This window comes from Oryzias latipes, chromosome 5 (genome assembly GCF_053564925.1).
Source record: "Oryzias latipes strain Hd-rR chromosome 5, Olatipes_Hd-rR_3.1".
NCBI lineage: Eukaryota > Metazoa > Chordata > Actinopteri > Beloniformes > Adrianichthyidae > Oryzias > Oryzias latipes.
The window spans coordinates 5,156,110-5,177,100 of record NC_136241.1 but is presented as its reverse complement, the minus strand read 5'-3'; the positions used below and the strand labels follow the sequence as shown (position 1 = coordinate 5,177,100).

General features: G+C 39.5%; 1 protein-coding gene across 2 annotated transcripts in view; it reads left to right on the top strand.

Moving 5' to 3' along the window:
* fgd5b (FYVE, RhoGEF and PH domain containing 5b) overlaps positions 1-16,254 on the top strand; it is a 32,663-nt gene extending 16,409 nt beyond the window's left edge. The window contains exons 3-21 of one of the 2 annotated variants that reach the window (XM_004068556.5): positions 135-285; positions 510-568; positions 647-677; positions 2,162-2,313; positions 2,444-2,600; positions 5,976-6,057; positions 6,149-6,199; positions 6,644-6,702; positions 8,133-8,204; positions 8,448-8,516; positions 9,708-9,791; positions 9,920-9,999; positions 10,123-10,216; positions 10,308-10,445; positions 10,522-10,624; positions 11,752-11,888; positions 11,968-12,093; positions 14,071-14,225; positions 15,293-16,254. In XM_004068556.5, coding sequence (XP_004068604.1) covers positions 135-285; positions 510-568; positions 647-677; positions 2,162-2,313; positions 2,444-2,600; positions 5,976-6,057; positions 6,149-6,199; positions 6,644-6,702; positions 8,133-8,204; positions 8,448-8,516; positions 9,708-9,791; positions 9,920-9,999; positions 10,123-10,216; positions 10,308-10,445; positions 10,522-10,624; positions 11,752-11,888; positions 11,968-12,093; positions 14,071-14,225; positions 15,293-15,329 — 1,837 coding nt within the window. In that variant the 3' untranslated portion in view covers positions 15,330-16,254. The remainder of the gene's footprint in view (positions 1-134; positions 286-509; positions 569-646; positions 678-2,161; positions 2,314-2,443; positions 2,601-5,975; positions 6,058-6,148; positions 6,200-6,643; positions 6,703-8,132; positions 8,205-8,447; positions 8,517-9,707; positions 9,792-9,919; positions 10,000-10,122; positions 10,217-10,307; positions 10,446-10,521; positions 10,625-11,751; positions 11,889-11,967; positions 12,094-14,070; positions 14,226-15,292) is intronic. The other variant, XM_020703031.3, reaches the window with a different exon arrangement.
* Positions 16,255-20,991: the final 4,737 nt, after the last annotated feature.

Below are 20,991 nucleotides of genomic sequence, written 5' to 3'. Positions count from 1 at the left end.
CCAGACCCTCATGTGCAGAAGATCTGAATGAATTGAAATGAGTTAAACCGTCTTTCTGAATGGTATTTTGCATGCATGGCCATCTCCATGATCCTTTTTCTGATGCCCTTTGTTTTGTTTTTATTCCTTCACAGCACCTACACGGATGAATACATGTGTCCTGTGGTCGCTGGTTCAAAGATTGATCCAGTAAGTGATGACCAAAGAGATCTGGTGGGTGAAGAAGACCAAGGGCGCACCTCTGGGGAGGACGATGGTGGGATGGACAACAATTATGATAGACAGGTTTGCTCTATGTTTACAGAAAAAGAAAAATGTGGTTATATATGCTTTCAAGGTTAAGTAGATGTTTTTTTTTGCATCAGAAATGTAACTATGTCAGCTTTTAACAATGGTTAGGACTTTCCACTGAACTGCTGCTAGGGGACAGTTGTCTTTATTCCTGTTGTCCCTCCTCATCCCATCTGTGTTCTTATTAATACTCTGTTTTGTTTTGTCCATTTATAAAGCCTGATGGTCAGTCCAGAGCTTTCTATGTTGTCATGGATCTTGTGGAAACGGAAAGAGTGTAAGATTTTGTTTTCCATAATCCCAGATGTGCTAAAAAAAAAACAGTCTGAGCCTTTTGTTTTTGTTTTGTCTACAGACACGTGAATTCTCTCAAGATGCTCCAAGAAGTGAGTGTTTGTCTTTAAAATGTCTAATAAACTAATCTAAAGTAACTTTGGAATACATGATCAGCAGTGCTCCTCAGGTAATTTACGGAGACCTGATGCAGCAAGTTTCTACTTATAGAACCTGCAGATTTAACATTAATGTTTTCCAACCAAACTGCACTCTTTGTTAGGACGTTAATTGTTTTTTTACTTTTGAACTTAAGCACTTGATTGTTAATATCAAGTTTTTTTTACTTTTCTGTTTGTTGTGGTAAATTTGGGAGAGGGTAGATGCACTTTATGCATATTTCGATCTTTCATTCTACATCACCACAAGGTTATTGCATCTGGTAATGTAGTGACTATGGTAAAGGCTTTTGGCTATGATATGCCTCAGTGTAGTTCTGGGTTGTTTCCTCACTGTTCTTCAGGTGAGATCTTGTGTGAAGTTCCACGTGGAGTGAGATTGTCAATTATCTTGTATTTCTTCTATTTTCTAGTACTTCCTCAAACAGTTGATGTCTTCGCATTAAGCTGCTTGGTAATGGTAGATTGGTGCATTCTACAATCTTACCCCTGGTCTCCTTTGATAGCTCTTTGGTCTTGGTCATGGTGGAGAGGTTGCAGTCTGACTGTCTAAGGTTGTGGACAGGTGTCTTTTATACCGATAACCATTTCAAATAGGTGAAATTAATACAGGTAACAAGTGGAGGATAGAAGAGCTTAATAAAGAAGAAGGAATAGGTCTGTGAGGAACAGAATTCATGCTTGATTGTTTGCTTCAGGGAGTTTCTCGGAATACTTATTTTCTGCTCCATTATACAAATAGCTTCTTTAAAAATCACACAGTATGATTTCTTGGATTCTTGTTTATCTTCTGTCCACACTAGTTGAAGTATATCTCTGATGGACATTACAGCTCAGTTTTTTAAGAGGGTCAACTTGCACAATCGGTGATCGACAAACTTTTTCGACCCAATGTATTGATTTTTAACTGCACATAATTCAAGTCTCTAGTTTTATTAGAGATACAAAATTTCCAAAATACTACACCAGTAACTAACTTGTTAAAAAATGATCAAATATTGAACACAAGTAAAACAATTTTTATATAATGAAAAAACAGCCTTTGCCCAGCAGTGGCCGGTATAGACTCTGGCAGCCCGTCAACCCCGTAAGGGATAAAACAGGTTCAGAAAATGGATGGATGGATACTAAAAACATGTGTTTGCAACAAACACTGCTTGTTTCTAAGGTTAACAAAATTTGACCATAACATTGAAAAGCATTTTTAGATCTTAAACTTTGTTCCTTCAGCGTGGGGATGGAACTGGTAAATGTGACCAATGAAGTTAGTGTTCTAGGTGACCATGAGATGTTATCTGAACTGCCTCATTATTCAGATTATTCTTATCAGCAAGGTGGTCGAAAGGCAAAGACATGCAGACTGTTGTTGTCTTAGAGGAAAAGTGTAACCAGGACATTAAGGCTCCTTCCTGTTGCAGGACTTCAGGGACGCGGTGGGCTTAGCGGTCGGGGATGAAGGGCAGCCTGTTCTGGATGACGGGAGACTTGGGGAGATTCTCAATGAGTTGCCTGATGTTTACACTCTACACCGCAAAATCCTCAGCGAGCTGGAATATCGAATCCGGCACTGGTAAGATTCACACCATTACCCAGAAGATACTTAAAACATTAGTGCAGACTCAACTAAAGTGAGATGTTTTGCTTCACCACTACCTCTTGTTTGAGACAAAAAATCAACAACTAAATCTTTCTCTGCTCAGGGAGGAGTGGCAGAGGATTGCTGACATATTTCTGTCCAGAAAAGCGGAGTTCTTGGTCTTCACCACTTACATTGGCCACTATGATCGAAGCATGAGTCTACTTGAGAACAGCTGCCAAACGTCACCTGCATTTGCAGCCATCGTTCAAAAGTTTGAGGTCAGAAATCAAACACATATTTATTTTATTTGACAAAAATGTGTTTGTCAAAAAAAGGAAGAAAAAAAAGTATGTCGGAAAATGAGTTTTTATGTTTTCTTCTGAGGATTTACATCTGTAAATGCTTCATCTCAAACCAAACTGTCATGTGCAACTTTTTCCTCAGGCAGGTTTATGCTCACATGGCCTTTCATCACAGAAAAGCATTAGTTCTGAATGACTGATTTTGGATCACTGACTTTTGGTAAATGGCGAATACTTATTTAGCGCTTTACAGTCACAGTCCCGTTTACACACACATTCACACACTGGTGGCGGCTTTACTTGCATCAACCTGTAACCGTTAGGAGCAACATGGGGCTCAGTGCCCAAGGACACTTAGGAACATAGGCAAGAATTGAACCTGTGATCTTCCAAACAAGCTCTACCGCTGTACCACGGCCACACGTCAAATCCTACATTAAAACCTAGAAGTTCATAAAGTGAGATGCATTCACTGGTGGAATGGAACTGCTGAAACCGGAGATGTTGGTGTCACAGGTTTATAAGGGACAGAATAAAACAGGAGGCACAGATTGAATCCAATCGTCTGTAAAAAACAAACCAGGAAAAAAGCAAAAACATATTTCAGTGTCAGCCACCGATCTGAAATTTTTCTGTTTATTTTTGTTCCAGCAACAGCAGAAATGTACAACTTAAAGCAATTATTTGTTCAAGAGGTCAGCAAGAAATTTTGTAATAAAACGGATTGAATGTCAAATTTATTGGTCAAAACAATTATTATGTGTTCAGCATCTACAGTTTTATGCTGCAAACAATCAAACCGGATTTAGCCAGCTGTTAACTTTAGCCTTTGGCAGGAATCAATGACACATGATGTTACAACAGCATTGCAGCAACTGTGTTTTATTTACAGACACAGAAGTGATTTTTTTCATAGACCGCTGAGGGGAGATGTTGGCAGGAAGTCTTTGCAGACCCAGGCAGGTTTGCCTCCTGAATTTAGGGCCACCTGAGTTTAAAAAAAGGGTCCTGGTATTTCCCCAAACTCAGTTTGTTGATGCAAGTGGCTTTTTATCCTTTAGGCTGCTGACTGAGGGTTTTTTCATTCTATGGACCAAGAAATGTATGGAGACTGAAAGCTGTGGTTCGATCTATTGTTGCATACATTAGCTGCACAGATTTAATCTTAAATGAAAACAACGCTCATGAAAGACAGAAAAAAGCTTCAAACACATTTTTATTTGGAATCTGTGAAACATTCCTCTTAGAATGGACCAAGTCCGAGTTTAAAATGCAAGTGCAAACAGAGAAAAAAGTTTCCCAAACTTGCTTCTTCCCAGTGTCAGCTCTCTGTATTCTGTTTTATGGTATAAATGCTGCAAAACAAAGAACTATGGAGATTTATTGTTCTCATATTGCGCATAGAACAAGGACAAATTGGTTTTCTAAAACAGAAAATAAAAAACAAATAAACAACAAACAACAAATAAAATCATTGATTCCTTTATTTTATTAAGCATAAAAGCAGTTATTTCTGTGTTGATTAACTTTACAAGCTGTTTAGAGATTCTTAAAAATGCTGAACATCTCCAAACAGGTTTACCTTCTAAAATGCTGTTTTCGCAGTTGATTTCAGCAGGAGCAGCTAATTTTTTGGATTGACTTTTCTTTTCATGCATCGTTTTATCATGTCATATAAAAATGATTGTTTTTGTACCACTCATAAACAGGTTATTCTAGCCATTCAAGAGAATCACAAGAGTGATGGTAATTGTGGTGTCAGCACCTCATCTTTGGCCTGTAGAAGAATTATCGATCATCACAACACATTTGAGCAAACTCATGATGCCCCTGGAGAATGTTGACTAAACTGTCACACTGCAGTGTCTTTGCTATCAGTCTGGATTTGTATATCCAAACCTTCTAAAATGTGGTTTGAGGTTCTGTTTTAGGATGCTTTAGTGCTCTCATGGCTTCTTTTCCTTTCGCCGCATTCCTTTTATAGAATTTTCAATGAAAATTCGGTTCAGCATTTACAATAGTTGCAAGTTCCTCTACAGTGTTTAAAAAACTGCTTTCACTCAATCACTGTTATATTTAACACCCCCCCCCCCCCCATAGGAACAAAAGTGCCTCTCCTTAGACATTGATAAAACACTGATTATGAACTCAACAAACTGCAAAATAAAACAGAGTAAGCCATCTAAAGAAGGATCAACATTCTAATCCTCTTGACCAGGAGTATCCACTTCCAGACCTCGAGGGCTGGTGTCCTTCATGTTTTCCAACCATCCTGCCATTGAAGGTCCTTGCTGGCTAAACGCATCTGATCCAGGTAATCAGCAGCAGACAAGGCAGGATTTCTGGAAAACCAGCAGGAGGCCGGCCCTCGAGGCCTGAATTTGGACACCTCTGTGAGTCCAAAAGGTCAAAAGTCTTCAGAAATATATTTTCAAATTCTTCTTCTTTTCTTTTAAATTATATGTAATCCTTTCTAAAGAGACACTTGACAACATTTGTTGGAACCTCTGGGTTATGCTTGTTGGTGTTTTTTCCAGCGTTCGGCAATACAGGTTTTCACATGAATCAAGCTGCACTACTTAGGCACTGTACTGAGCCTCACTCAGTGTGAAGTATTGTTTGTGCCACTCTGTCTGCATTACCAAGCCTTATATCTGAACCTGATCTTCTGTCTCCTGACCCTGTTTTGTCTCTGCCCTGACTCTCGCCTGGATTCTGACTACTCTGTCTCTCCTCTGATGATCTCATGCCTGTTCTCGACTCCTGCCTGCCTGACCCTGATTTAGCTTTGTGGACTTTTAGCTGAGCTATTAAACCTGCTGCATTTGGAAACAGCCGTCTGCCTGTACTTGTGACACCCTCTCCCATTCCTCATTTCTTTCTTTTTGCAGATTTTCTTTCCAGGCATTTACTTTGTGAATTTTCATTTGAATTTGACATCAACATATCATAACACTCACAAACGGTGTCCTTCATCATAGATTTTTCTAAAAGTGAACATTGTGGTTTGAGTATTCTATATTGTTTTAACCCTTGTGCTATCCTAGGCACTTTAATGTTGGGAGTTGGGTCATCTAGACCCACTAGACAGTGCGCTGAACCTTTTTTCTTCAATGATTTGTGATCTTCACTGGTGTCCATGGATTACATGAAATCCTGTCCCTCTTTATTCACCTTTGTCAAGGTAGGGATAAAACATGTCAATGGTCATCTTGACCCCATAGGATAGCACAAGGGTTATCAAAGTTTAGGAAACCCTTTTTCTGCTTCAATTCAAAGCATTTTTCCATTGAGGTGAAAGGAAACATTGATGTGTTTGTGATATTAAAAACCTACACTTCTCTTGTTTAGGAACAGAGTTCAGCTGTTAGTCTTAAACAGCAGCTACTGCAGGTCATTGTTCGGGTGGCTCGGTATCGGATGCTCCTCACTGGTAGGTAAAAATTCGAAAATGAAGTGAATTTCCCGATTGGAAAAGGTTGGTACTTTACTTTTTAAAAAAAAACTTTTTTTTCTTCTCACAGATTACCTGAATAATCTTTCACCCGATTCTAGGGAATATGAAGACACCCAAGGTACAGTAAAGATGTTGGTTTCATGAAACAGTCGTGTGTACAACCACAGCGTAGTCACATCGTTTGTTTACTTCCTGGAGAGCTTTACTAGTCTCTGTGTGTGGCTTTGTTTCTACCGGTTCTTGGAATTTATTTCTGCTCATTTGGCACAAGGAAAGGGCCATGAGAGAGCCAATTTGGGTTTCTTTGTTTGAGCTGGCAACCCACCAGACAGTCATTCCAGGTCCCTGCTGTCTGAAGTTTGTAATGTGTAATTCATGAGAAGGCGCTTTACAGCCACAGTATCTGATGCTACATCTCTGATAAGGGAGCCACTTTAGTCCAAACTCATAGGCACTTCTAAAGTCCTGAGACATGGAGGAAGGAGATATTTGATCAATGATGGCTCTCTCTGAATGCAGTGAAATGTTTTTGCTGATGCATCTGTCTGTTTGTGTCATGCAGCTGCAGTTGGAATCGTTTCTGACATTGCAGATCAGATCAATGACAACATAAAACATGGGGTAAGAGTTTCATATGAGTTTTAAGGCAGGAATTGTACAAATTTAAATTAGTTGGCAACCAAGGTTTATCATTTCAATCATATATTTACCTGTAAACTCAATGCAGCATGCAGGAAGGATGCTTATAGTAAATATTGACGCTAATTTATGCTAAGTTGGGTCATTTCTACATTGCATCATTTTATCATTCTTCTTACCATGGTGTGTGTATGTGTGTGTGTGTGTGGGGGGGGGGGGGGGGGGGATTGTTGGCATTATAAACAAAACATTTGTTTAATGTCTTGTCCTCTTGTTTTTAAAATTCGATTATGTTTTGATGTAAAAAGGTGCTATAGAAACAAAGTTTGATTTGATGGATGTTGCTGGAGCCTATGCCAGCATAGGCTCCAGCTTTCATCTTACAGGCCAAAAACATGCCCCATAGGTTGAGTGTTTTTTTCTTTAAACTTCCTCTTCAGAGTGCGGTCAAATTTTAAATTGCTTCCCTACCCCTCCGGCTTCTCCCTACCCCTAAAATCAGCCCTACAAGCTGAGAGATATGAAAAAATTGTGTCTTCAAATTCTTACATTACTACCACTAGATGATGTCATCTACATTAGCGCACAGCTGTCAGCACTTGGACAATACACAGTAACATCGGTTTTATTACTTTAAAAGGTCATGCAAAATCATAAAGTCATGACTTAGATTTGGACTTTAGACTTTGCAATTTCAGGAGCCAGAGTGGCAGGGAAGCCTTTGTGTGTTTGTCTGCAGCAGACTTACCTGTCCAGGTGTCACCCTGCCTTTGCCTATTGATATAAATAATAAAAAAATACATGTTACATCTTAATTACAGACTTGGCTCCCTGCTTACAAACATATTCACTGATCTTGAGATTCAAATAAAGCAGAAATGGATTTTTATTTTAAAAAAAAGGCTTACCCGCTAGAACTACTGGATAAACCTGGTAACTTGTAGGCTTTAAAAATAATAAATAACACTTCATGAGTCAACATGTACAGTGAATGTAACATGTAACATTCACTGTAAACCCCTAACATTGAATTGGAATTTTTATTTCTTTTTTCACTTTTACAACTTGGGAAAAGTGTAAGTGTAAAATTGTAATGATACTCTGAGATATTTTTTTTAAACTTGTTGCAGATTAAATTAGTGGTTGTTTATCATTTAAGAAAACGGTGTAAATACAACATTTACCGACTCCTTAACAGTTTATGTTTATTTTTTATTTCCACATGTTTACATGTCGTCCTGTTCAGTGACATTTCAGTCAGCAATAATTGCTTCATCTGCTGCATCAGCTGACCATCAGCTGTTCTTGCCAACGGTTGTAGGAGATAATGAGGATGAAGGGATGCACTTTAATCCATTCTCTTGTTTTGACTGCTGGTTTGCTCCTTTTTCTTCTGTTTCTGTCTCGCTCAGGAGAATCTGCTGCGTCTGATCAACATAGCGCACAGTGTTCATGGCCAGCGGGATCTGCTTCATCCTGACAGGGTATGGCTCTGATAACTGCATTGTTGGCTTGGCCAGCCCGCCCTGTCTGCCCTTCTCTTTCTCCATGTTGCCCTTTACTCAAAAAAAAAAAAAAATCATCTGGGAATCCCCAACCAGCCTGATCTAAGAATAAAGAAAAGAAAAAAGAGAGTAACGCTGATTATTTCAGATCACCTCCATGCACTGGTATCAGAGGATCTGAATTTTTTTCAACTTAATTGATCAGTTTTTCTTTTTCAACAGGTTTTTGTTAAGGAAGGCACACTGATGAAGGTCAGCAGAAAAAGTCGCCAACCTCGTCATTTGTTTTTGGTAAATTCTGATTCCTGTTTGTATTTTATAGGCTTTCTGATAGAATCTTGTTTTCTTACATGTTCAAAAACATACACAAAGCTTTGTTTCTTTGTATACATCTGTGTAAAATGTATGGTCAGGCTTAAAGTTCCAAATCTTTTTCTTTGCCAAGACATAGCTTATAAGCGAGGTTTCCTGGCAGGATGTTTCTGAATATTGACTTCCTGAACCATTTTTTTTATCAACAGCATGGGGAAGGTCAGCTCCTTACATTTACAAACATCCCTGTTTAAACCCCTGATGTTGCTTAATACAAATGTTTACTGAACACTGATGTAAACTCTGGGAGAGAGAAGAAGGAAGTAAGCAAGTTTTTGCACCTAAAGCAAAATAACATTTAGACTAAAGTCCCTGTTTTTCGCTTATTGCAGTTCAGTCAATCCTGCCTGTTAGTTGGACTGAAATACACAAACTCCTTTCAACAGTCATTTTTCAAAATCTGTTTACACAAATAATCAAACAATTTGTACCCAAACAGGCAGCTGTAGTTTATTCACAGTTCCTTAAACATAAAATCAGTGACCTTGAGGGTTACAAGGAACATGTTAAAGTAAAGCAAGAATGGTTCTTCTGACCAATAGAATAACTGAGTACCAGCTGTTTCTCTATAGAAGTCTGAGGGATTTTGGCTTCTTGGAGCCATCAGGTACTTCCTGTTGGCAGTACTGACTGCCTTTAAGTTTATGGGAACATTTTCTTTACAGACTGTCTGGAAAATAAACTCAGAATGAAACTTGAGACTTGTTGACCCAAGTATCTCATGTATGTGGTGTGAAATTCTGGTTGTGAAACATAAAGCTATCGATCTGTCGGGAACCAGGTGTTACCTCCTTTTGTGTCTAATGCCTTGAATGTGCTGTTCTAATGTTTGGGAACGGCTGCAGATTTTTGTTTTTTATGTGATTATTATCCCAATGTGGTTCATGCTTTTAGCAGATTTAGGATTTGTTTACATCTTTTCAAGGCAAGAGACATTCAGAAATCTGTGAAGAAGCATACGTTGAGATTCATCTTAGGCTGAGGGGACACCTGCTGGAGAGTTGATGCAAATACATACAATGGGCTTTTATCAAAGGGCCGTTTTCAAATCTGTTGCCTCTGTAGACGTGTGCGTTTAGGAGGGTCACTGAATGTTGTGCTGTCTGTCAGATGAACGATGTGCTGCTCTACACCTACCCTCAGCAGAATGGAAAATACAGACTGAAGAACACTCTGTCCCTCACCGGGCTCAAGGTCAGTTCCTTATAATCATGTCACCATATTTTTCTCTGTCCTTAATGCTTTTCTTTTAAAGCTAAATGCCATTTTAACTTGTTCTCTCTTTTTTGATTGTTGAATCTAAATCTGACTTAATTACTTAGGTCAGTAAACCCACCATTGACAATGCCCCAAATGCGTTAAAGATAGAGGGAACGGACATCTCCATCATTTTGTCTGCCAGGTGGGTCACAGAGCAATGTATACACAATAAAACAACCCGCCACACTGAACAGCTCAGAAGTAACACTGCAGATGTTCAGTTCTGGAGACGTGTTGAGAGCAGTTTGCGTGTTGTCACTTGCAGTTCATTCCTGGAAAGAGAAGACTGGTTTTACACTCTAAACAGAACTGTGACTGAACACACTAGAGGCTCTGCTTTCAACAGCTGCTCAGGAGAGGTGAAAATGTCCCAACCCAACATTGTGTCTGTAGAAGACTTTCATTCCTTTGGGCTTTTGTGAATGCAGACATGTGTGTGTGTCTGTTCAGTCCAGAGATGGCCTTAAACTGCTCCTCGGAGAGAAAGCCCCCACACTTGTCCCGGTCTCACAAGTGATGATGTGCATGAACTGCACTGCAGACTTCAGCCTCACTCTTCGCAGACACCACTGCCACGGCTGTGGAAGAGTACGTGTCAAAGCACAGCTGAAGGATTGTACTTTCTTAGCAGCAAACTCTGTAACATCTTTTGTGTTGGCTGTAGATTGTTTGTCGAAGCTGCTCAAGGAACAGATATCCCCTGAAATACATGAAGGACCGCATGGCCAAAGTGTGTGATCACTGTTACAGCGAGCTAAAGAAAAGAGGTAAGAAGACTTTCAGCTGGAAATGCAAGTCATAACGTTTAGTAGATAGAGATGCATTCCGATGGGGGTGTATACAGATAATAATGCCATAAGAAAAATAACTGCATAACTTTGCAGTACTGTGTATAAAATGGCACCATATCTCCTGACTACCAGCAATGCAAATTTGTTCTCTGTAAAGATCATTTCTTTTTTGCTTTTTTTTTTATTTCTCATCACAACACATAACAAACTACAATTCCCTGAGACACATTCGGCCATAAATCCGCATCCAATATAGTGTACAGTAATTTTTCTAGCTAAAACAAAAAATTGCATTGAGGCAAGATGAGACGTGTAGTTTAGTTAAACAGATAATAAAGGTACAAAGAACAGTCACAACCCCAAATAACGTTTAACCATGTGCCATCTACCTTCAAAGACATCTGTATTTAGTTGTAGACACACTGTCGTTTTTTGATTCTTTGTTTCCATTCCGTTACAGATGGTAATGTTACATTTTTCCAATTTCCTGTTGTGTTTTTTTTAGCAACCAATAGTAAAATGCGCAGTAGATATATCTGATATTATATGTATTCTGTCTGGCCTGTAGAGGTCATTTCTAAACCTAAATATCTCCCAACATACCACTGAATGAACCTCGTTGTGTATCTACAGGGGAAAGTCTGGGTTTTTCAATCATACCAAATGTGAAGGGGTGGTGCTCTGGGAATTGTAGTTTTTGGTGGATTTAAAACAATTTGGATGGGACAAAATTTTTGTTTTCTGGTGGTAGTCAGGAGGACATGGGTCAAAATCTTCCTTGCTTTTTGGCATTGGTGGATCAAGTTTTTCCGTCTTATCTGTTCACCAGTAGAACCTGGGAACGTGAAGCGACTTGGCAAAGGTTTAAGTCTCTTGTTTAATCAAGACAGAGAAGGAGTTTCTGAATGTTTTGGCCAGCCATGTCTCTGTTCCCCCTTCCAATCCTAGGTTTGCTTTGAAGAGAAAATATTTTTGTGCTTATCTGTGTTTCAGAAGTGAAGGTTAGTGTAGAGTTCCTGTAAGGAACTTGAAGCATGGGAACAAACCAAGCCCTATATCTGTACTTTCCACTTTGGTCATAAGGAAGTTGTTTGTCTCTGCAGGAGGAGAGATATGTGAGCTGTCAGGCAGCAGCAGCCCTCGGATGCACCGCCTCAGTCGACCGCTCTCCACTGTGTTCCACAATATTCATCCTCATAATATTTGGAGAAACCGAAAAGGCATAATATCATTCACCCAGGTTAATTCAGCAGATATTATGTTTGGAAATGGAAAACAGATGTTTTGATTTCATAAATAAAGTTATCTTTGATGTGCAGGTGACGGTGTCGGAGGAAGGCTCCATCAGTGGGACTTTACAGCGGAGCAAGAAGAGCAAGAAGAACTGGAAGAGACTGTGGTTCCTCCTAAAAGACAAAGTGCTTTACACGTACCGAGCCCAAGAGGTGAGGAGAAACCATACACGTCCAATAATACCCCTCTTACAAAATGAACGTGTGGCCTTCAGTGAAAGAGGACAACTTAAAACATTTCTTCTTGAAGACCCACTCCATTCAAAATGCATGGTGTTTTTGGTGTTTTTATCATGATCATGTCGCATTTTTTTCGTGATAGAGTATTTCTTTATTCAAATGCTGTAAATCAGGAGCAGACAAAAAATACCATTGGTGTGATGTGGAAAATACGCTGAACGGGCCACAAGCTCCCTGCTCCGAGCTCTGCTCTGCAAAAAGAGGTAGCCTAAAAATGCAAACAGAACACTGACCATGAGAATAATCACAAGAAAGTAAATGGTAAATGTAAGTCTGAAGAGGAAAAATCTGACCTAAAAGCTCTTGTATCGGCATATTACGCCAACATTTGTCCCATTCTGGAATACGTCAGCTTCATCTGGTCTGGGGCTGCCAGCTCCAGACCAGAGACGGTACAACTCAAATACCTTTTGTGGCTGGTTGGTCGAACCAGAGGCACAGATACAGTTTTGACTTTGGGTTTGTCTTCAGAATAATGCCTCTTAACGTTTTTCAGCATCCAGACATTAGAATCACGCTACGTTCATTTAGATCTCACCTTTTTGAGGAACTTGATGACGTAATTTCTGTCAGGCTGCTTTGGCCTCCATCAACCACAGCGAGCAACACTATAAACTGTTTTATTCCATGTTCCTTTTGCTTGTGTTTTAACTGTTAAATTTGGCAATTTTTGTCGTATTTGTACTTTGGCAAACACTTTTATCGCTTCCTGTCCTCACCTTGATTTTTCACTGCGGACTCTTTCTAAATCTTGTCTTTCAACATCAAAGGTTTGTGAAAAATTGAAATAATGACCTTCTCTTCTTATTTTATTATATTTAATGTTTTAGCATATTTATTTGGTGTATTTATATTAAAATGTGTTGACTTTAGTGTGTGAATTCCCCAACTGGGTTTCAGCTGGTTGTCAAAAATGTATAAATGAATAAATATAAATAGAAATCTAGAAACGAGAAGTACCACACAGGCATCCAAAAGGGAAAAAAAAAGAAAGAATTACTTCAAATCGAATGTTATGCCGCTCAATAATACGTTGTTTTGTTTTGTTTTTTGCCAGTTCCAAGCAAATGATTTGTATTTATTGAATTTGTATTAACCTAAATGAAGTTTATTTTGATTAGAGTGACAAAAAACTAGTATAATAAGGGGAAATGACTCATTTTACAACAAAATGGGAACATGAGCAAGAGCAAAATAAGAATTTGATCTTAGAATAAATCCTCACAAAATCTAAAACTAGATCTTAGTCTTGGAACATTAATCTAAATTTTTCTTTTCAAAATAATAACAATGAAAGCCAGTCAGTCTAACTTGTCAACATTAACTGACATTTAAATTAAAATCCTCAAAAAAGAACCAAAAATTACATTGTAGTTTTTTCATTCTTGAATCACGTTCTTTTCTTCTATGGAGCAAAAAGGTTTTTGCCTCATTTTGATGATAATACAATTTTTAGATCCTAGATTTTAACCAAACAATTCACCACTGTGCTGATTTGGAAAAAAGCTTGGAAAAGTGTAGAGTAAAGAGAAGTTAAAACAACTGAAGACCTGGTATAATGTATTGAATGTCTAAAAAAAAACTTAAATCTTTGCATGGTTCAAATAGTTTGCAGTGTAAGCAATGGGGAAGGGGAAGTGGGGCGGGGTTGCTCCGTGCCAGCGTCCCCGCCCACAACTCTGAGGTGTATATCTAATAAACTCCTGCCGTTCTGCAGGAACTATGTCCCAGAAAACGACAGGTGTTGGTTTAGGCTAAAACTGCATCATCAGAATTAAAAGACCACTGGTAACACTTTGACAATAGTTAAAGAGATGATCGGAGTGGGGCTTTAAGAATCATGAATTATATTTGTGTAACAAATGCCCTTAATCTCTTCTCAATGTGCAGGAGAGGATTGCCTCAGAAAGTCTCCCTCTGCTGGGTTTCACGGTGAAGCTGTCTGACAAATATGCAGGAGAGGAGGAGACGAACGTCTTCCAGCTTTACCACAAAGACACTCTGTTTTACTCCTTCAAAGCGGAGGATAACTTTACAGCCCAAAGGTGAGAAGCCCTCAACACATGGGAGACCGGGAGCTGTTACGTAATGATTATTACTCCGTTAATGTCCGGTTTCTTAGGACTCCCCATTTAGGGTCAACATTCAATGAACAGCTGTGATGGAGAATATAGTTTTTACTTTTAGGAGCAAACATTTCTGCATTTGAGGGTCTTTTTTAAAATCTTTTTAAATGCATTTATTTAAACTCTCACAACAGGAATTTAAACCTTTAATGTAAATGAAAACATAAAAAGGAGAATTTCCAAGAAAGCACTGGGATCAAATCAAATAGGGATGAACTGTCTGCATGGAAACCATCTGCAGCATCACTTTGTGCTGAATATTCTCACCAGGGTCTGTTTTGGTTCCATAAACCAGAGAAACTGGGTTTCTTTCCGGAAGAATATTGCGCTGGATCATTTTTGAGTTGCATTAGCTCAGGTTTATCAACTCCAAGGTCATCTAGGCCTGAGGAGTGAATCTGAGTGCTGCTGCTGTCAAGCAGCAGTGGAGACTTTGAAACAGCAGAGTAAAGGGGCGGAGCTAATACTTGACACTGCGGCGCTTTGTTGCATTTGCTTCGCTGATGCTGAAATAGTTTTAGTAGTTTTATTACTGCTTGTGCATTCTGTGCCCACTTTTTTAGCTATTTAACCCTTGTACTATCTTAGATGACCCCACCCTTACATTGACGTGTTCTCCCTACCATGACAAAAGTGGATAAAGGTGGAAAGATTTCATGTAATCCATGGACACCAGTGAAGATCACAAATCACTGAAGAAAAAAGGTTCAGAGCACTGTCTAGTGGGTCTAGATGACCCCACTCCCAATGTTAAAGTGCCTAGGATAGCACAAGGGTTAAAGGTGCGACAATACAGAGAGCCAAACTGAGACGATACAATAGCGTCTGTACTGGTGGGCGTGATTTGCGGATGGGTGGGCCCAGGCCGCTCTGCCCTGGCGCCGTGCCTATAGGTTCATAAAATTACATTCAATCTCTAGGTCAACAATAAAACTTGGCATTAAAGCATGAACTTTAATCTAATCTATAATCTTTACTTTATGCAGGTGGGTCAACGCCATGGAGGAAGCCACCAATTTATAGATGCAGCCGCTCTGATGCCTTTCTCCTCTGATGAACTCCCAAATGACTGTGAAACTGCAGTGTATAGAAGTGGAACAAAGGCGGTTTTGTTTTGTTATGTCTGCATGTTGCAACTTGACAAAGTGTGTTGAGATTAGGAAAACACCATCTTCCATGAGAGAGAACACGATCATCTACATAGCCTGCTGTCAACAGCAGGTGTGATACTGAGAGCCACGAGTGGAGAAGGTCCTGTTGGTGTGGAACATCACTCCGCAATGTCCCGCACCCCACCAGCACCTGTTTTATATCAGTACTTCTTAGATCTTAGATCTTGTTACACATGAGTTTTTCAGAAGACAGACAATAAAATCGGCCTATTTTTTGATCAAGCTGCTTAAATAGGCGATGCATGGTTTTTCTTTGACTACTGACATGCTGCTGAGAAAAGGAGCTAACCTGTCAGACTCACAAAGGATCAAACCTGGAGCAGCCTCATATTTAGTCTGTTAGCCATGCCTTAATGTTTTAAAGTGCTCTTTTTACTGCATTTTTCAATTATCTTTATAACAAGCATGTGGAAGTACACACCAGCTCAAGAGAAGAATGTAAACACGATGCCGTCAGTGAATCAATCGTTTGTTTTGCACGGATTTAGATATAGAACGAGAGAGATTTAAAAATGAACGTTGTACTTTTTCATATATGCAGACCAAAAGCTTCAGCCGATGCAAAGAATTGGCGATCTTTTGGGAAACTGTGGGCATTTTAATTTAATTTTTTACAATAAGTGCAAAGTAAATGTATATTTGTGTAAAAGATTATTGATCAGTGTAACCACAAAGACAGGAGTCTCTGCTCTGAGCAACATCATCAGTGATTTTGTATTTGTACATGGAGATTTATGTGTATTTACATGGATATAAAAGTGGCTGCAGTGATGGAAGCTGCCTGTGTTTTCTTTGCATTCTCATCACGTCCTCTAGATGGCATGAGGACTGAACGGGAAAGTCCCGCAGGTTGTTGCACACTTCCTCCCACACTGCTGATGGAGGGCAGCTCAAACAACACAACTCCCTGCGCTCCACTTGTCAAACTGTACATTTTGTGTCGTGTGCCGACATATAGTCCACGTGTGGTTTGCTCTGATAAAGCATCAAGCTGGCAGATATTTCATATCCAACACCAGGGGACTGAGTGATACTCAGACCAGTGTGTTGTGCGTCCAATGAAAGGCCAGGCCAGCTCTGCGTCTCATCTTCCCCTGAGGCTAGGTGACCCAGAATAATATCAGGCACAAAGTTTGCTTTCTGGGCCTGCTGAAAAGTTGCAAAAACCCCGTCCTATTTAAAGGACAGACCATTCATCACCCTGCTCTGCCTTTCTAGCCCCACTTCTTGTCTTCTGCCATTTTTCAGTGTTTTCATGGTCTGCCACTGTTCTGGCTGCGTCACGATTGACTGCACTTTTCCCCCAATTACCACTTTGTCATTTTAATCAACCCAATTATCCTAAGAACTGAATTACTTGGTTGAGCCAGCTGCTTTAACTCTCTGCAGTTCAGTGTAGAGAAATCATTTAGTTTTCAATAACTGTTAACTGTGACTGAAGGTCAAAAATTAAGCGACAGATCCAAATTGGAGTGTTGTCTCGCAGTCCATGCACACAAAAAGATCTGTCATGGTTGTTTTTTTACTTCTGCTTGTAATTTCCGTTTAAAAGGAAGTCATTTGCCTGTGCTTTCAGACCAATCAAATATGTAATGGAAAGAAAGTTTAAAAAAAAACGACTAGAAAACCAGCTAAATCTCCCGTTTGTTTTCAATAATATGGTGGATTATTATGATCAGAAGAGTGTGCAAATCCTCCCTGTGATTGGGTTTCTCTTACAGTGCAGCAGGGACAATGTCATGATCCTTCTTCCAATCTGCTGCAGGCAGGAGCAATGCAGAGAGAGGCAAATAATCAATGGTTCACTCAGCCTACTCAGTGAGGTCAAATGCATTCTGCTGTGTTGTACGTGAACAGCTCTACGAATCATTAACAGCTCGGGTTAAAAACAGTAGCCGAAACAGATTTGAGCTTAACTTCCTCGTTGTGGCTTTTCGCCTATGTTGCCATCACAGCCCAGTCGGGTGAAACTGACATTGGCACATATGGACAGACTCAAACCGACAACCTGCTCATCAGTGTTAGAGCTAAGAAGGGAAGGCTGTGCTTTAAAAGATCTTTTTGGAGCTGCAACAACATGGCGTCTCATCTTTCCTACTGCTGTGTGGGCAGAACATCCTCAGGGGGAATGGAAAAGAGCTAATTATGCAATAGCTATATGTTTTTATTTTTAAAAATTGAAAGAAAGAACTGGCTCCGTTTACTTCACAGCAGCTTGACATTTCTGGGTGTACACTTTATACTTTCTCCATCCTTCAAAGATGGGGAGAAGGAGAAAGGAGGAGAGGCAGAGAAGCTTGAAAAAGAAAGGGACACACTCTTTTGTCCCACTTTGCAAAGTCTTTGCTGCCCACACTTCATGCCAATGTTACACCTATTCCACCTCCCCTAAAGCTTAAAATAGCCCACTTTCCTTTACCAGGACAAACAGGAAAAAATACTCAGCTTTCACTCTGCAACTATGGCTGAGTATTTGTTATTTTGTTTAATGAACTGGACCAAAGGATTTTTTTCAACTCACAAAAGCAGATCACTGCTACCTTAATTTAAGCCGTGCAACAAGAATCTTTACATTTTTTGCATTTTGTGGAGGAGCTTTGTTGTCTGGTCTGCAAAGATGGAAGTTTGTTCTTGTCTGAAGCAACAACAAAATACACTTTATTTGACTACAATCTGCTGCAGAAGTCTAATTTTCCTTATAACTGTTTTTTTTATTTGAAATAGGTTTGCACCCTCAGCCTAACTCCCCTCCAGTTCTGTTACCTCTGCAATCTACAGCTCTTCACCCGTAAATTCTCTTTTCTAAATTGTCAAATTGTTGAAGATGTTTTAATTTTAGAACGCTTTCATTTGTGAGGCAAAGAGTGAAACTATATCAAGCACCATTAAAGCAGAAGATCTAGATGACCAACAGTTTAAAGCGACACCTGAGAAAACTACCTTTTTTTTTTTGTAGCGTTGTGGTTTTACTGCAACAAATCATCAAAATGGAAAACTCTGGAGTTTGAAAGTTCCTCTTTTATTTTGTGTACTTTATCATATCATCCACAACGTCTGTTGTAACATGGGGTTGTGTTCTGGTTTCTTGCACATTTTCTCTCATCAGCAGCTTCTTGTAAAGGAAAGTTGTTAAAGAAATCAGCAGTAGAACCACAAAAATGTGCTTTTTTCAATTAAAAAGTCTTTCTTTTTATAACTAAAAGTTACTTTACAGCAGGTTCATTTTAAAATCCATTCAAAAAGTAAAATTTCTATTGTCTATAGTATCAATGCACATAGATTTCTGTCCTTTGTTTCTTGTCTGTGGTCCACAGTAAAGAAGCAATCTACCTGAACATTGAAGAGCCATTTGTGGCGTCCTCTGCTGACAAGCTGTGTGTAGATGCTAATTTCATTTTCCAGCTAGACTTAGCCTCTACACACCGCTAAATGTACCGAAAGCTGCTTCAATGAACAAAGTGTTACTGTGCTGAACTGAACAGTACTCTCACCTGACCTAAAAAATCTAAGGGCTGTTGCTAAGAGGAAGAGGAGAGAGACCACACTCAACGATGCAGATGACCTGATAGCAGCTGTCAAAGCAACCTGAGCTTCCACTACACCTGTGCAAAGCCACAGGTGGATCAGCTCCATACCATGGAGCATCAGTGATGTCATTAATGCAAAAGGAGGCCAAAGCATTGGCAACACAGGAAGGAATGATGTTTATAGAAGCTTAACATTTCTGCTAAAAACAGTCTATTTGCATTGGTCTGATGTGAAATTCATACCTTTCGAGACACAAAGTTTTAAAGTCCCCCTCCAACTATCTTCTGATCTATGTTCAAAGCGTTTCCTGTGCTCTTTTACTTATGATTGAGCCGTTTTTAGGCAAACTCAAAAAACCTCTGCCATTTTCTGGACAGTTTCTGCAGAGCGGCAAGAGTTCATTAAAAATTCACAACTGAGTTGTGGGCAGGACTGTTGGCACGGAGTAAGCCCAACTCCACTTCCCATCATCCATCTGTTCAGACGCTCTCCCGCAAGCTTATAGCCCCTCACAACCCAAACCAAACATTATCACTGCAACAAAAATGGTGGGCAGTACTGTAGCTATCCAGCCGTACAGTTTAGATCCAGCTTCCAGCTCAGACGAGGAAAACAAAGACGTTCATGGATCTATTTGTCTGACAGTGGATGATCAGAATGGAGCGGAGCAGGGAGACTTCGGTCCGCCCATTGCAGTTGCTGCGTCACATCTGAGAGATTTTCCAAACGGCAGGTTTTCATCTCCTCTTGATCTGACATGATTTGAATAAAGAAATACTCAGACATGCTGTTTTAATCTTAAATTCATTTACATACGTCCTCCATTATGAGAAAAATGCTACAAGAACATTTTAAAAACTAGGGGTGCAACGATGAATCGATTTATCCAGCAGATCGATATGTCTGAGGCAAATAAATGCAATCGAATTATCCTACCATTTCACTTGACATGTTTGTTAAAGTTTAGAAAAGCATAAAACTAAAACTAAAAATATCTGCTGTCCACAAGACAGTAAAAATTATAAATCTTTTTTTTCATTAAAAACAATATTTAAACCTGTGCTCTGTGCCCTGATTGATGATATTTGTCCAGAACAAAGTGTCACTAACTTAAACTAAAAATCATTAAAGACCCACTCAAAAAAAAACATGTTTTTGGCGTTTTATTAGGGGTGTAACGATTAATTTTAACAACAATTAATTTCATAATTTATGGTTGACAATCGGTTCATTCTAAATTATCTTATTTGATTCGATTCACTGATCTAAAATGGATCCAGGAGATCGATCTTAGGTTATAGGAATATAAATTGATTCATTGATTAATAAAAATGAATGAAGGAAGAATTCTACCAAACACTGTGAGTTCACAAGAAATACAAAACGCTCTTCCTCCAAATGTATCGTCTATATAGTTCATGAGGTTCCTCTCAATCTGTGCACGGAGGGATGAAGATCCGCCTGCTCCATGCAGTCCAAGGTGGATGACAGTGGTTGAGTAGAGCGTGTGGGTGCCTGCTAAAGGCAGAAAAGCAGAACCCGGTTTCTTTGAAGAAGTCCCAAAGTCAGAGAAGTGTATGGGACACACAAACACGCACACTGTTGTGGACTACCAGTCTCTGCCATGAGTCAGAATGTTATGCAAGTCCTTAGCAAAGGAAGGGAAACATTGGCGCAACGATGAGCCACAACTGCGTAAAGCTTGTTGCTGCGACACTCAATCTTTGATCCACTGAAAGAAAATGAAACCCAGAGAAAACTGTGCTTTTGATTTGGACCCATCCGAGAGGAGTTTATTGTTCCTCGTTTAGATCTGTCTTTCGCCTGCAGCCAGCATTTCTTTATTGTAATCAGTTCAAAATAGCTCACTTGGCATAAATCAGCTTTTCTCCTTCTGGTTGGTGTGTATGCGCATGTGTGTGTGTGTGAACTGGGGGGGTGGATGTGAGCAGGAGACGACTGAAGAGGATGGGGAATTTGGAGGC